This window comes from Choloepus didactylus, chromosome 3, assembly GCF_015220235.1.
Source record: "Choloepus didactylus isolate mChoDid1 chromosome 3, mChoDid1.pri, whole genome shotgun sequence".
Taxonomy (NCBI): Eukaryota; Metazoa; Chordata; class Mammalia; order Pilosa; family Megalonychidae; genus Choloepus; species Choloepus didactylus.
Window position 1 is genome coordinate 157,584,420 of NC_051309.1, and position 16,221 is coordinate 157,600,640.

Genomic DNA, 16,221 nt, shown 5'->3' on the forward strand with positions numbered 1-16,221 from the left:
CATAAGATTTCAAACTCATAAAATACTGGGAAGTGATTAGCTTTTATTTTAGACTCCTTGGATTGGTCTAAAAATAAAGAAGCAATTTTAGACTAATATTTTATAAACCATTATTTATTGCTATCAGAGTAAGGCTTTTCATAAATGTTTACTATATTTTTATCAATATTCTTCTTTGTTCTACTGAGAATACCAAGTGGAAGTTGCTAACATTTTATTTTTACTGAAGCTTTACTCTAGTACCTTTTCTAGATAATTCTTTTAAATTATTTATTTGATAAAATTATGTTTTAAAAGAGAAGAGCATGGGATTCACACACACACACACACACATATAAAATACATGAGTTAGCACTATGGGTCTTATAGTCTTTTATTCATACACTCAACATATATTTGATTGACTATTAGGTATCAGCTTTTGGCCAAGTGGTATACACAGTCACAGTACTAGTAATTAGACATGATTTCTGTTCAAGATTCTTTCTATATGGGATGGGGAGTCTAACTGGCAGATACAACAGTTACCACAAAATGGTATGATTGTGGTGTAGTGTCCTAAAAATACGTGGTTATTGCTAGAAAGAAAAGAGAGAAGAATGCTGAACTCTGGAGTCAGGGAAGACTGTCAAAGAGAAGATGCAATAAATTTTTCCAGATAAACTAGATGGGGACAATCTTCCAAGCAGAGGGAATAACCAAACGCAAAGGCATCAGGACGTGAAAGCAGCTGGAAAAAACGAGAGCATGAGGTAGAGGAGAACAGGGGAAGAAGAGTTCAGGGCCTCATTGTAAAGGTCTTGTGTCCCCTGCTAAAATATTTGGGCTTATTCCGTATGTGATGAGGGTCAAAGTTTTGTTATCATTATAGCTTTAAGAAAGCAGAGTAAAATGATCAGATTTGTTTTGTACAAATCTGTGTGAAAGATGGGCCAGTGGCGGGTAAGGCAGTCTTCTTAGGTACAGCCAACAGAAACAAAAACCCCTCATAGCCAAAGGAAAAAAATGAGCTGTTCTTTAGTCTCTCCATGGTTTTCATCCCTCCGTTTAGCTTTATATGAAGGAATTGCTGGTTCAAAGAAAACTTACCTTTATCTGTGTTTTAACCAACTCAGCAGTAATGGATGCCAAAGTTACTCCAGCATTAATAAGGGCAGTTAAATTTCAGGCCATATTCCTACTTTTAACTGTTCTGGTTAATCTGCAGAATTATACAAAATAATATTTCATTGTATATTTGAGCCCTCCCCAGACAATCTTACCTATATCTCTATAGTCTATCGTTTATCACGCTGATGGAAAGATTGCCAATTTTCCAATAGAAAAAAATAACCTCCTTTAAATTGTAAAGTTTCCAGATACTCAGATAAAGATTTCTAATATTAACATCAATATAGCCTTACATTTTGGTTACGAGTGTAAGAAAAAATTCTTAAAATCTTTGAAATCATACATTCTAACTTTGAAAGGTAATTTCACATTTCCTGATTTCAAAATAAGCTTTTCCATTATCTAGGTTTATAGGTGTAATATGAAAGGCAATGTATTTTTTATGCAGAAGTATTTAATAGGGAGAACAAGGCCATTTGTTTGATGTTGCTGATACTCGTGTCACAGTTAGGTTAATGAAGTATTGCTTCTGCAATTTTGCTTTTTAACCATTTAATGATTCTTGAAATACCTATGTAATTTTTGCCAATATGTTTGTGTTCATAGTTTTTTTATATATTTGTAAGTCATATACAAATGCAAGCATAAGTATGCTTATTTATAAAATAAATCTGTATATGTTTAGATTTCATTTTTAATTAGTTCCTTTATTTGGTTTCAAATAATTACAACCATTCAGTAAAACCAGCAGCTTTTTGGCAAATGCCACACATGAGAAGACTTAGGGCTGTCAGCAATGTCCCTTTCAAGGCCCTAAAGTGGCCTTGTCACACATGCCATCAAATGAGGGGGCAAAAACCACATTTTATCCAATTTTCGTTTACCACTTGAAGCCATCAAAAGGGAAAAAAATATTTTTCCCTATCAAAATGGAAAAATTATAAATGCCTATGAGGAATGATTGAATTATCATTACTCTTAGAGCTGATCTTATATATTTCAAGGGTGGAATCTTGGTTTGTGACTCTAGCTTTGATAAAATAATTTGATTAATGAATAAATGATTATTCATCCCTGGGTATAAACATAAGCTCTCAATCCTTATGTATATTTAACACTAACTCTCATGTTGCCAAACCTTACGTACATAAGCAAAGTCCATACCAGGGAATGGGGAAAGAAAGAATAAATACTATGTGCCAGCTGAGTGCTACTTACTTTACAATTTAATTTTTTATATTTTTTATTTTGGAAAAAAAATACTTTGTGAAGTAGAAGTTATTATTGTAAGTTTTACAATAGGAAAAAAAACAGAGCTCAAGGATGTTAAATTACTTCCCCCAAGTCAAATAATCTGTAAGTCACAAAGCAAGGATTCAAATCCAGCACTCATATTACAGAACCCACATTCTTTCCACTATAGGATCCCTCAGATAGAGTATCCCTCAGATAGCTAAAAAGCTAAAATTCTCCACAATCATAGAGCAAGAGTGGGAAAGTTTATATGTTTTTGTATGATTCCCTTACATGTCTATTTTCCCAAAGACTCATACTTGATATCCATAAAGTGTCTCTCTGGGAGGTGCTGTTCTTTTTTTCCCTTCTCACTTCTCTCCACTCTGGCCCCTTCTCATCTTTGAAGTCTCAGCTTGAATGTCACATCTGCCGAGAGGCCTTCCCTGATGCTCTAGTCTAAATTAGATTCCCCCTGATTCTTTTCTGACCCTTTCTAAAATTTAAGCATGTATTTATTTGTAGGTTTACTTGTTTAAGGTCTCTTTCCCCAGCTGGAATATAATAGCCCAGGCCATGGCATCTAGTAAGGATAGCTAAATTTTACTGAGCACCAACAGTGTGTCAGCCCTCATTCTATGCTCTTTCCATCTCACTTCTATCTCACAACACCTTATGAGAAAGGAAATGCACCTATTTTACAGCTGATGAAACTGAGGCACAGAGAGGTTAAGTAACTTTCCTGAAGTCAAACAACCAGTAAGTGGAGGATCCAGTTTTCAAACCCAGGCTGTCTAATTCCCTACGTCCTTATTCTTAAATACTATACTATGAATGAATAGGAATTTGTGCATAATGACATGGAAGCAACTGGTTTTCAGTTCCCGGACAATTGAGTTGAGGGCTGGAATCTGAGAGCTAGAGCTGTGCAGTTAGCCAGAATAAATGTTAATGACGTTATCGGTGTTGAAGAGAGTGGGTGTTGGCAGTCAGGAAAGTAGAACCTTTAAAAACACTTCATTTGCCCTGTGATTTAGAACTAAAAACTTGTCTCAACATGGTGATTGTCTGAATTAGAATGGGAAACATTAATTTGCTGTCAGCTTTGTCCAAATTGCTACACATGGTAAATTTTGATCATATTAAAAAAAATTCTGGTCTGTTTTTCATTGTTTGACTTCTCTCTGAGTTACCTGAGAACAAAATTTGAATCAATTTAAATATCAGAATTTCCCCAAATTCTGCTTTTTAATACAAAATTTTATTTTCCTTAGATATTTAAAGTAAATTTTCCAGTATATTGGGAATTCAGAGAGCAAAGCTTCCTTTCCATTGAAAACTGTCCTATTGGAGAAACTTCCATGGAAACAGTGAACAGCCGGATACTGTCTTCCTTAAATAAATCCTCCTGAACTTAATGAAGTTATGTGTACTCCTTAGATTTTTTTTTTTTTTTTTGAACTTAAGAAATCAAAGCCCTTTAGTCTTTCTTCATAAATCCTATTCTGCTTTTATAATTGCTTTCCTATCCTTTATCTGGACTTCATCCAGATTTTCCAGATCTCTATAATATGTATTTCCCGTACATATCCCAGCTTAATGGAATAGCTTCAGACTTTCCTGATAATAGAAAACATTAAGTTGCAAAATTTTCATTTTAATTCATTGCATAATTTAATATTAAAGACATACTTATTCAGAAAAACATATTGTTTTATTAAGACGTCATATAAATATGAATATCATGTACCCAAAAAAAGTTGCTTAATTTGGATGTCTGAGACATAGCAAATTTTTTTTTTCCTAAATGTTTATTTATAACTAATAATATCTTGGCTAAGACTGATATTTAATGCAAAAATCAATGTTAGGTTGATCTTTTTTTAGGCTTTTATTGTTGCTGTGTTTTTAAAATTCTGTATTTGATCATTTTGTAGAACATAGCTTAAAATATCAAGGATTCAAAGAATTTGATTTTGCTACTTTGATAAACTGCAGGTTTAGTTGACATAAATCATGTACGTACAAACTCTACTCAGAAAATAATTTTTTAGAGTCCCATAATTTTTATATGACCTTGAAGTGCCAGCAGTCTATTGCATAACTTTTCAAGAGAAGTCACATGCAGGAAACCTTGTATTTCCTTAAATTTATTAGTGTTCCTTGGTGGTCTAAAATGTTGGGGGGGTTTCAAGGTTTCTTTTCAAAGCAATAATGTTACTTAATTGTTTAATATTTGCTTTCATATAAGTCAATTTGAGTTCTTATTTAGAGTAACAATAGGAAATATATAATGTCAAAGAGTAGTGAATTATGACTGGAAAACTCAAGTGTAGAAGTGTTTTATTTCTTTATAATGATGTGAAGATAATGCTTTTAGTTGCATGACCACCATATTAGCCACACATCATAAAAAAACTAACTTTATAAAAGCAAGAGGTCAAGTTTATTGAAAACAATTTTGTACTCTTTGCTACAATTAAACATTTCCCTTTAATATTGTGATTTTTCTTTCACTGAAAGGACCCTGAATCTCCCGTTTTCTCTCAGTAGAAAAGAAGTTGTTTTTTCAGACTACAAATGCATAAACCAGATGAAATTAAGGAAACATGGCTTCATATTCCTGGCTTTTATGTTTAAAACAAAAAGGTCAGACTTTATGCCTCAGAGATTTTAGCTTTAAAGATAATAAATAAAATAATCCAAGCCCATTTTATTTCATTATCTTTCAATGTAAAAATCTAATTTCATAAAAATTCTGTAAAAATTTTGCTTTTATTCTTATGAAAGTTAATAGTCATGTTTATAAGATCTTTATTAATAAAGTATTAAAATTTTTTTTTCTTTGTTATAGACCAAGTCATTCTAAGAAAAATATTTCTAAGTTGTAAGACGATAGAAGGATGCTTACTTTTTCTTACCCATTAGGGAAAATAAATTTTGGGGAGACTGAAAGAGTTAATGTGTTTCTAAATTGTCTTCCTTGTTGCAAAGGAATTATTTGTTTTTCAAACAAGGTTCATCCAATATTTGTCAATTTAATAATTTAAAAAAATATTTATATTTTAAGAAAGATCCTAAGAAAGAAATCTAGAGAGTGTAAGAAGGAAGAATTGACACTTTCCAAACATAAATGAATAATTTCTTTGATTTTGTAGCATTTTCTAATCTTTGGAGAGAGATATATATATCTGGATGTGTATGCTCTCATGTATTCCTTGAATAATCGTATATTTCTCCTTAATGTACAATTGAATAACCATATCTGAATCTAAATTCAGTATCATTTTTTATTTACATAAATGTATGTCACATTAATCCACATTGCTCTGACGTAATTTTCACCACTGTTTGCCACTATCAAATAAAGTACTTTTTTCTCATAAATCTTGGAATCCCACCCAAAGTGCATTTTTACATAGGGTTCGTTTTGGCAAAAGAAATATCATTGTGATTTGCCATCAGCATCATGAGGGAATGCACAAATGTTGGAGCCAATTTCTCTCTCCCACCTCTTTTCTTTGTTTACTGAATAAATAATTTAAATATGTTTACCTTTAGAGTATAGAAGCACTACTGCTACTACTACTACCACTACTGCACACACACAGATACACACGGTATATATGTACATATATATAGTATGTTTGTATATAGTAATATGCTTCAACTCTAGAATAAAGATTCTGATTACCTCAAACCCTGACAGATCATTCTTCAGTAAACCACTGCTAACACATAGCATATAAATCTCCTGACAAGATATAGACAGATCTTTATCAAAACTATGTGGTGAGCCTGGTGCTAAATATAAGTAGAAATGTGCCTTTCCATGCCTGCAATTTTCTGAAGTCCTAAAGTTCTTTGGATGATAGACAGCATGATAGTACTTCCTCTACAGAATTTGAATGCATTCCTCATCTGGTTAAAATGTGGGAATTCACATTCTTGACTTCAATATCACATTCCCTTCCTCAAAATCTTACGATTTTATTGGGCAATTGAATTTGAGGATGACTCCTCACTTTCTGTCCTCTGTAATATCTGTATGTTCAATTCAAATTAACCTTTTGGAGTTTATAAAGTGATTTTACATCCATTGTCTTCTTTGATTATCTGAGCAACCTTATGAGATGGAGCTAAGATATTTACCAGGGAGTTTTAATTTGTCCCTCTTCCCCATTAAATAACGCAAAAAACTCCATGAAAGGATCTTTGAGTGTTTTGCTCTGTTTGTTTTGTGGTATACTAGTTTTTAATGTATGCTATATCTAAAAATCCAGGAGGAACTATCTCTTCCTTCATGATTTATTATTTTGAACTTCTGCTTAATTCACAAAAAAATCTGGGTGCCTCACATTGAAAGGAACAGGCATGATAAAAATTTTAAAATGGGGGCAGGGAAAGGAAAGAGCTCAATAATAATGGAAAGAGAGAATAAAAGAAATATGAAGACTAGAAATACCCTGCAATGGTGTTTTTGGCTGATTGTGCACATCTTTTCACATCACCACAATTGGTGACATCAATTTGGTAGTTTGCAGTTGGCCCCGGTGAGAGTATTTACACCATGGAAACTGGCAAACACTACCTGCAATCAGGGCTTCCCTTCAAATCCCATACTTGGTTTCCCAGCACACACACATTGCCTTAAAACCTAAATTAATCTTTGGGTTAAAATGACTGAGATCTAAACTTCATTTTATTCCCCTGCAGAAGTCCAGAAACCTAAGTAAGATGGTTTTAAAACCGCCCGGGTGCGCGAACAATGGATACTGCTAAGGGAATACAGACTTTTCTTCAATTGTCCATTTCTTCATTTAGGACATATTTGGTGGGGAGTGCAACATAACAGAACACATTATTTGCCTTCCAGTCACAGACAATCCCTGCTTGCCACTTCTAGCTGTGCAATTTGGACAGGCTGTTCAAACCTTCTGTGCCTCCATTTCCAAATTCAAAAAATAAAGATAATAAAATAGCATTAGTCTCTAGAGTTGTTATCTGTTATAAAGTAATGCTTGCAAATTACTTAGCATGGTCTCTGGCACTAGTAAAGCTCAACACATTACCTTTTATGACAAGGCTTTCCCTTGTAGGTGGAGAACCAGGCAAGACACCAAAGGGTCCAAGATGAGGTCCCTGCTCAAGAATTTATGGTCTGCTGGAGAATTTTTCTAGCTCCTAATTTACATATATGACATTTTGGTCTGTCTAACAGTGTAGCTGCCCAATATTTTACTCTTTTACATTCCAGTCCAGAGTTGTGTAAATTTCAAACCTGATATATAAGTTTTACCTTAGGAATAGGTGGGAGAGACAATAGCAACAAATATTAAACCTTTCAGCTTGTAATTCAGGAGTTTAGTGAAGTTACAAAGCTTTTTTTATTGCCATTTTTATTGATTTGTAGTCCGCATGAATATCTTTATAGGATTTGGTAAACTGTCATTAATTTATTTTCATTTAGCCTAAACACACAGAATAAGAAGCTTTGTTTTCTCTAAGTATTGTCAACATTTCTATAAAATTTTCTTCTTCAAAACGCTGTTTACTGTGAGGAACTTTTTCTGAGAAGGGTTTATACTTTTTGTAGTTTTATTATTTGGTTCATTTATTATTTCAAATAGATGTTTCACACAGTTTAATTTTATTGAACTGTTTTGTCTTTTAGAGCAGATGTTTTGGCAAACTGAACTGCAGTCCAAAAATATTATTAACATTTGACACATATTGAGCCAGATAGTCCCCAATGTTCAAGCCATTCCCTAATATTATAACAGATACCTGGGGCAGCCTTTGTTAATCATTCTATAGCAGTAACTGCTGCCTGGGCACAATGAAAGGTAGCAAGTCAATCTGCTATCCAATATACCATAATGTATCAAATACAGCAGTTCTAAAAAGTTAGAAGCCTAGGGAGAAAATAGAAATATGAATATACTAAACATAATTACATTTGACAAATGTAAAGTTTATATAAAACCAAGGACTTACATACGTACATAAGATATTGTGATAATAATAGTTTTTTAAATGAATAACTGAGTATGTATTATATACATTTCCCCCATAGGAATGAGGATGTTAGTAAATGAAATAAGAAGGAGATGGAAAGCTGGAAATTTTAGAAAATAAACACTTCTAATATCTTCCCTCTAAGCAGGCCTTAACTTAAACCTAGTGTAACTGATTTATTTTATTTATGTTTGAAGAGAGTGGAGAAGAGAATTGTTAGGGAAAGCTAGTGTGACTTGCAGGTAGCTGGCCTCTATCCAGAATATCTTTTTTTCTACCATTTGTACTTTTCTATTCTGCCTTTACATTTGCTACTTTCAGAAGATAAAATATGCAATCCATAGATTTGATATGGACCAACTGTTACATCCCAGAAACTGTATACCTCATAATACACCTCTTAAACTCTGAATTCCTGGGTATTTCTCACAGTTCTCCAACTTCATTTGAAGAAGGGCCACTTTCTTTGTTAGGGAAGTGAGATGGAGGTGTCAGCATTTGAAAATCACATATACTTTCCTGAGGAGAACTGGAACAGTGGATAACAGTGTTCACTATTGAATAAAAGTGAAGCCTTGAACATATAAGCTGAGCCTCAGCATTCAGTTATGAGAAGCCAAGAGAACAATTCAAATAACTAAAAGATTTATCCAACAGAAAAGCCAAGTCTGGAGAAGTAGAGGGAATTTTAAAGAAAAGGGAAGAATTCATATTAAAAGAGACAGGTTCCAGTACATTGTGCTGGTATCATCTTCAGAGAACATTGAAGGTAAGGAAAGCTAGAAGAGTGAGTAATATCACTCAAGGTATTTTAAGTCTTTTCCAAACATAAGCTTAGAAAAATATGTTATGTTCTAAAATAAGTTTTTATGAAAGGAAGGCTGTCAACTTGTTCCAGGTATCTTTGACTTCCGCTTCTTCAGTAGAGTTCCTCATGATCTCTTTCTCCCTAGAAAGGAGGACGGGCTAAAGAACCAAAACCCACAGCCCCTCATAAACTAACTCAGGATCCTCAGGGGATGGTCTGCTCTTCTGAGACCAAATTAGGCTTTTGGAATTCATGAAAAGCAATGCTTCTCGTCATTCCCAGGAGTTGGGAAGAAATCAGTAATCTGCAGTGTGTTTCAAAATCACTGAATAAATCAAAATAATTCAAGTTTAGTGGCTTTAAATGCAGAGATCCTGCTCCAGTTAGTAAAAGCAGTTCGTCCACATTTAATTTCACCTTCTCTGCATCTTGAACACCCATGTGACTAACATAGGAGCTTTGCTCCTGTCAGAGCTCATGGGTGAAAGTGTCATGTGTCCACATTTTATCAAATGGTTTCCTCTTTCTCAATTCTGAATGTTACTTTTACTTCATTCTGAAAAGTGCTGATTGTTCTCATTCAGTCCTTGCAGCTAAGAGAAAATGCTTGCTGTGACAGAGCTTTCCTCATGAACTTCTTATGAACTTCTTATGGATGCACTTGACTAGTCTCTCCTTTCAGGGCATGACCAAGAAGGCTCAAGTCATAAATGCCTAGGATCCTTTTTAAAGAACAGATTAAAATACCCATGTGGCAGGCAGAATAATGTCTCTTCCCCCCAAGATGTCCTCATCTGAATCTGTGAATATTACCTTACGTGGCATAGGGGAATTCAGGTCATAGATGGAGTGAAGACAGCTAAATAGCCTATAAGGAGATTATCCTTGACTATCTGGGTGGGCTCAACGTAACCACAGGGTCCTTCAGAATGGAAGAGGGAAGCAGAGGAGGTCAGAATGGTGCGATGGGAGAGGGGCTCAAACCACAGTTACCGGCTTTAAAGATGGAGGAAGGATGCCGTCAGTCTAGGAATACACAGACTTACAGAGGCAGAAAAAGGCAAGGAAACAGATTCTCCCCTAGAGCCTCCAGAGGGAAACTCAGCCCTGCAGACACCTTGATTTTTAGCTCAGTGAAACCCATGTTGGACTTTTAATGTACAGACTATAAGATAAGAAATTTGCATTGTTTCAAGCCACTAAAATTGTGGTACTTTGTTATAGCAGGGGAAAAAAAAAAAAGCAGTATAATCCGGTGCTATTTGAACGATCTCTTAAATAAACCTATTTCTCATTTCTGAACAGTAAAAGATTCTAGTCTAAGATTTAGCAGATTTACCCAAGGAGGAGCCCACTTTAGCCTCGATGTCCTCTTGTTTTTTTTCCTGATGATATACCAACAAGATGTAGATGTGCAAATGACCATCTAGGAAATATGAAGACTTGCCTTATAATTAAAGTATGTATTTTATAGAGAATTGGAAATTTGGAGCACCACTCTGCTCTTCTGTTAATTCTTAGAATCTCCTTCAGTATTAAGACACCAAGAGTTTTTTGTACTAGAGTTCTCTTTCATATCTGTGCTCCTGTGTCATGTACAGAAAATAAATTAGAGGATGGTCTTAATGTTTGCAGAGGCTCTGCCTAACCTTTCATATATTTTAGCTCTCATATGACTAAGCTTTTTTCTTTTCCTTACCAAGTTTTAGAATGGAGAAATCTCTTGTGCTAATATTCTAATTAGCCTTTGAGTCAAAAGTTATCCAAAAGATGTATTTACTCTCTTTAATGCTTCTTTGCATTCTGATAGTTAGCATGGAGGCCCCAAGAAGGCAGCATCATGCAGAAGTAGGATAGGAATCAGACAACTGAAAATTGTACTTTGTTATCTGCTTACATACATAAACTCCTTGAAAACAGGGATTGGTTATTATTATCTTATCCCCAGCCAAGCACAATGTCTAGCACATAGTAGGTGTTAAATAAATATTTATTGGGTGAATATTGAACAAAAATTTTTGGAGGCAAGGCAGTAACAAGTAATATCTTAATCATAGCATTGCGTTATTTACTTTAATTTACATTTCATTGTTTTCTCAATACCACAGGGCCATTTTATGGACTCCAGCACTTGTGACCAGTCCCTTTCCTCTGGCCACGAAGTAACACTTTACAAAAATGAGTAATGGTGCTTCTAGTTCTGTGCTTCTCAGTCCTAGTTCCTTAAATATACACATTGACATTCCCTGAAACAGGTGAAGGCAAATTTTAAAGAAACCAGAAATCAGAAGAAAATAACTTTAAACACATTGAAAGTATGTAAGGAATGTTTTCTTTAAAATCAGGTTACAATGAAAGACCATGCCCCACAATTTCTCTTCAAAAAGGAAAAGTACTTTCTGTTATAATCATTTTATGTTTGTCTTTCTTTTTCAAGTAGATACTATTATTCTAAGAATAGGAATATTCTTAGTCAATTGGTTAGAACTGTGATCTTTTCACAGGGAAGAATTTAAATACAAAACTATATAGGACTATCTAAGGTAGCCCCAGCTAGATCTGATCTTGTACTTAGAGAAAACTTACTGATACTGTTGGTTTGGAGATTTTGCCTCTTTTCTGTTGACCCTGTGAAATTCCTCCTAAAAGCTGAGTGATAAGTTGATTGAGCAGAAAATTAACTACTTATTAAAGTGCCTGTGGAGGACTTTATGATTTACTCTAAAACATGGGGGCAATCTTAACGTTCTAAAGTGTACAGGGACATTCTTTCCAAGTCATTCAACTACCCCTTTTTGTGCATTCATTTGTGCTTGGTGTTGGGCTGTCCAGAGGTGATGTAATATTGGGAGGGCTGAGCAAAGGGGAAGGGAGGGCTCACCATAGCCTGCTACCTACTAGCTTGGGTGAGGCTTAAGACAGTGAGTTTAAAAAAAAAAAAAAACAGCATCAACGAAACAGAGAAATGCTAATGTGTTGTTTGTAATTTACTTGTTACCCTTTGTTTTCCAGTTTGCTCCTAGCACTGCTATATACTCTTAGAGCACATCATACACACACAGTGTTCAGTGTTATTAATGAAGTGGAAAGCCTAAGATGAATCTCTGGACAAATCAGTTTTTTGTATGGATGAGGATGAACATTTCAGACATTTGTTAACAGTTTTTGAAAGTACCATGTTAGAGTCAGTGTCTCTTTGAAAGATGTAGTTCCCTGGACCTCGGGTCTCCCATTTGCCATTCGATTAATGTGTTTTATCCTTCTCCCAAGATGCTCACCAGAAACAGTTCAATAATTTGAGATTTCTGGAAGGAATGCACGATTTTAGTTCCATATACTCTGAGCCAAAAAGCCACATGCTGAGAAAGCAGGGGAAGGACTGAGAAGAAGAATCAACATTGGTACTGAGGTTTTGTTGATTGTTTCTGCTGAACCCCTAAAGTTGGGTTATTCAGAGTTTGAAACAGAGTAAAGGGAGCCATTGGGATTGGAACCTGGACCAACAGAACGAGCTGTGAACATACACAGTCAGAGCTGCAGTAAAGGGAATGGAATTAATCGAAAGGCAGAACAGGAGCCTGGGAGAACTGGTCTGATGTCCAGTCCAGGCTCCAGGCAGGGGTGGTCAGGTGCTCAGGCTGGGATGATGTCCTGGTGAAGACTGGAGTTAAAGCTCCCTTCTAGGTCCTGGGGGCCTTAAATGTCTGCTGGTGTTTTTAGGGGTGTCATCTCTGACCTACCTCCAAAATTGGCCCTTCAATGCTCAATGAATGTATGTCTCCATATACACCTTGAAAAATGGTAGGCTTGCATTTAAGAATGAGATAATGATTTGTTACTAACATACTTTAAATAAACTATGTATCTCTGAAGTCTAATTAAAGCTAAATGTGAGTCTGTTAATACTTTCATCTGATATAGCAGGAGTATATCCCTTCTTCCTAATCTCTGAACACAATAAAGTCATGTTATGCTCTATTTTTAAAAGCTGGTTTTAATAGATACTCCAGGATGCTTCCAAAATATATCAGATTTTTTAATCAGTATAGTTAGTTGTGCATGTGAGTATTCTCTGAAATGGCTTAAGCATAATTAGTCATGTTTCTAAGCCAACCACACCACTACCTCGCACCTGGAAGTCAACTAAACAGGAAAATGAGTTCATTAGGATCTTAACAATCTTCAAATCATCAAATATTGTTTAGAAGAATGATTAGACTTGCTATATATAATACAAAAGGGTAAGATTGGAGTTACATGCAATGGGCAGAAATATGATCAAATGCAAAAAAAAAGTATACTAATAAAATTATACTATGAAGGCAAAAAAGATGATATTTAAGATTATATGTAATGATTATTCAAATATAAATCCTGTAACCTGAAAAGTCCAGAATTACTGACATTTTTAATTGCTTTTAAAAATTTATTTCCTTGTTATTCAAATGTCACATTCTGTTTCTATATATGGCATATTAGTAAATGTCAACAATGCCCCAAATTCATTCATGTGATAGGTGAATCTCTAAAGTGAACAACTGTCATCTATCACTTGTGGATTCATTTAAATCTCTTTTCCCATCTGTCTTTCCACAGTGCATTAATTCTACTTTCCTAATTCCTGAAAAGCCTCCGGCACAGTTTTAAGCCATGTTGTTATCCAACTCAAATTGTATTTCAGATGATTTGATTAAAAACTACAAAGGAACTACTTTCAACAAAAGCTGCTTATTGTGGAACACAAACATCGGTAAAGCAGGCATGCGGTACTTAACCTGCACTCACAGCTTTAGAGGGAAATATATTCAGTAGAGGAATTAATCACCGACTAAATCCCACCACCCGGCCTCCTTATACAGTTCATCAAGGAAGTTTAAATATACAGTGGCTTCTCTACAACTAAATCTTAGTTACACATCCCAGCTTCTCACGTCTCAGAGAAAGCCAGGAGATATTTATAATGAAGATTAAAGAAGAAAAATGAAAAGAATTCAATATTAAAATCCTCATAACAAGATAATCCAAAGAAGAGGCTCATTTATAAACCATAGTCATTAGTCTATGAGATTGCTGTTTTGCTTAAAATTAATGTTAAGCTTATTGTGATATGCAAAAGAAGAGGTTAACTTTTTTGACATTTGAATAGTGATGTGGTAGTTCTAGGATATTGGTATCTATTATTTATACTTTCTTAAAGTTTGAATGTTTCCACTTTTGATGGTATATATCTGAACATAGTTTTCTCTAATCCAGGGAACAAATCAATGTTGATTAAAAGTAAACTCTTTTTGCCTAAAATTTTAAATTCCCTAACCATAGGATATATAGATTACCAACAACAGCAGTTGTTTGCTTTGCTAATGACACATGCTGTTCTGGGAACAGCAAGAGAATGCTTCCACTATTGAGTTTGATCTTGTGGAGAAGTTGCTCTATTAGAGATTTTTTTTTTTCCTTCCTCTCTAACATTTCAGGAGTAACGTCTCTTTTTCATAGCTTTTTTCTGTAGGGGATGCTGTGATGTTTAGTAAAATAATGTTTATAAAGTGATGAACTAGCAGTAGTCGCAATGTTTAATTTCTACATCATACTTTTTTCACCATCGTGGATAACTTATTAGACTATGCAGAACGTATTCACTGGTTTACTAGTACATGAACTTTAAGTCTCTGATCAAGATTTTAGATACTTTGGTTTCATTATAGAAATTCCTAGACTACTTGGGGGATAAAACAAATGCTAAAACCATATTGAATTTCTTGAAACTGCAAGCTGAATTAGCAGAAAATAAAGATAAAATGCCTTTCTATTTAAGAGCATGATGATGTTTTAATTGTTACAGCATTTGGCATGCCTAATGTATACAGTCCTTGACATTCATATAATAACAAAGGAAAGTTGTTTGGGATTTTTCATTTATTTCCTAGTGTCCCCTTTCCTCTCTAGTATTTCCCAACCCCTTCCCCAGCCCTAGCTTTTAGCTCTCCTCCAACTTCTCCATCCTGCTATTGAAAAAAAAAAGCACCCTATGTAGAGAAGGGATACATGTAAAAAATACCTCATTGCTATGTAGATAGGCCAAGACTGCTTATTACCTAGCTATGAAGAACGGGCCACCATCGCTGTGACAACTTATGTAGATGCCTCCGGGGCAAGACAAAGGTTTACATATTACACAAGCAATTTAACTGTTTTCTAAACATATTGCCAAGACAGTGGGAGTTGGCAGCCCACACTGCGTTTTAGGTTTTGGATACTTGGATTAGAAGTAACTGCTGATTATGAACCTTTTTATTTGTCTTCTATGAACTACAAGCAACCTAGTAACCCGGGAAGGAATTCTTCACAGCATTTAAACTTGTCTTCCTAGCTTCCAAGATTACATACACAAATCACTTGACAAAAGTGGTGTTAAGAGTCTTGTGCATATATAACCACACAAGACAATTGTCTTATTCTAACCCTTAAAGAGTTCCACAAAGTGAAATGTTTTATAATCCTTTTTTGTGCAGTAGGAGGCAAGGAAGAAAAGAAATGAGTTTGGGCAAAGATTATCCAGAAGAAAGAAAGGGACTCTTTTGGGGTTCCAGTTGAAACACAATAAAGAACATAATTAACTTCACAATTCTTTGTGTTTTTCATTTGACTGCAGGGAGGAGATGAAAGAGGACTACTAAGCCTTGCATTCCATCCCAATTACAAGAAAAATGGAAAGCTGTATGTGTCTTATACCACCAACCAAGAACGGTGGGCTATCGGGCCTCATGACCACATTCTCAGGGTTGTGGAATACACGGTATCCAGGTATCACTCGAACACTTCAAGGCATAATTTTTGATCTTGTTTTCTCATCATCTCTTGGTAAAATTTTTTGTTTACAAGCCACAAATAATTAACCATAAGGTGACAATAATTAAATCATAATCTCCGTCTTGCTTAAAACCCCAGATGTATCTTAAGGGAAAATTGAGAAAAATGATGACTTTTGGCACTTTTCCTCAGTTATCTTTCAACCTCCAATTATCTTGCTAGTTCCAAAACTTAGAAAGTGA

At 34.8% G+C, this 16,221-nt stretch overlaps 1 protein-coding gene across 8 annotated transcripts in view; it reads left to right on the forward strand.

The window, feature by feature from the left end:
- The window catches only part of LOC119529895 (hedgehog interacting protein), a 90,953-nt gene that overhangs the window by 40,526 nt on the left and 34,206 nt on the right, over positions 1 to 16,221 (forward strand). For all 8 annotated transcript variants that reach the window (XR_005215969.1, XR_005215968.1, XM_037830733.1 and 5 more), the window contains exon 5: positions 15,822 to 15,973. Coding sequence is in view for 6 of the 8 variants with exons in the window: in XM_037830733.1 (XP_037686661.1) it covers positions 15,822 to 15,973 (152 nt within the window). In the remaining 2 variants the exon portion in view is untranslated. The remainder of the gene's footprint in view (positions 1 to 15,821; positions 15,974 to 16,221) is intronic.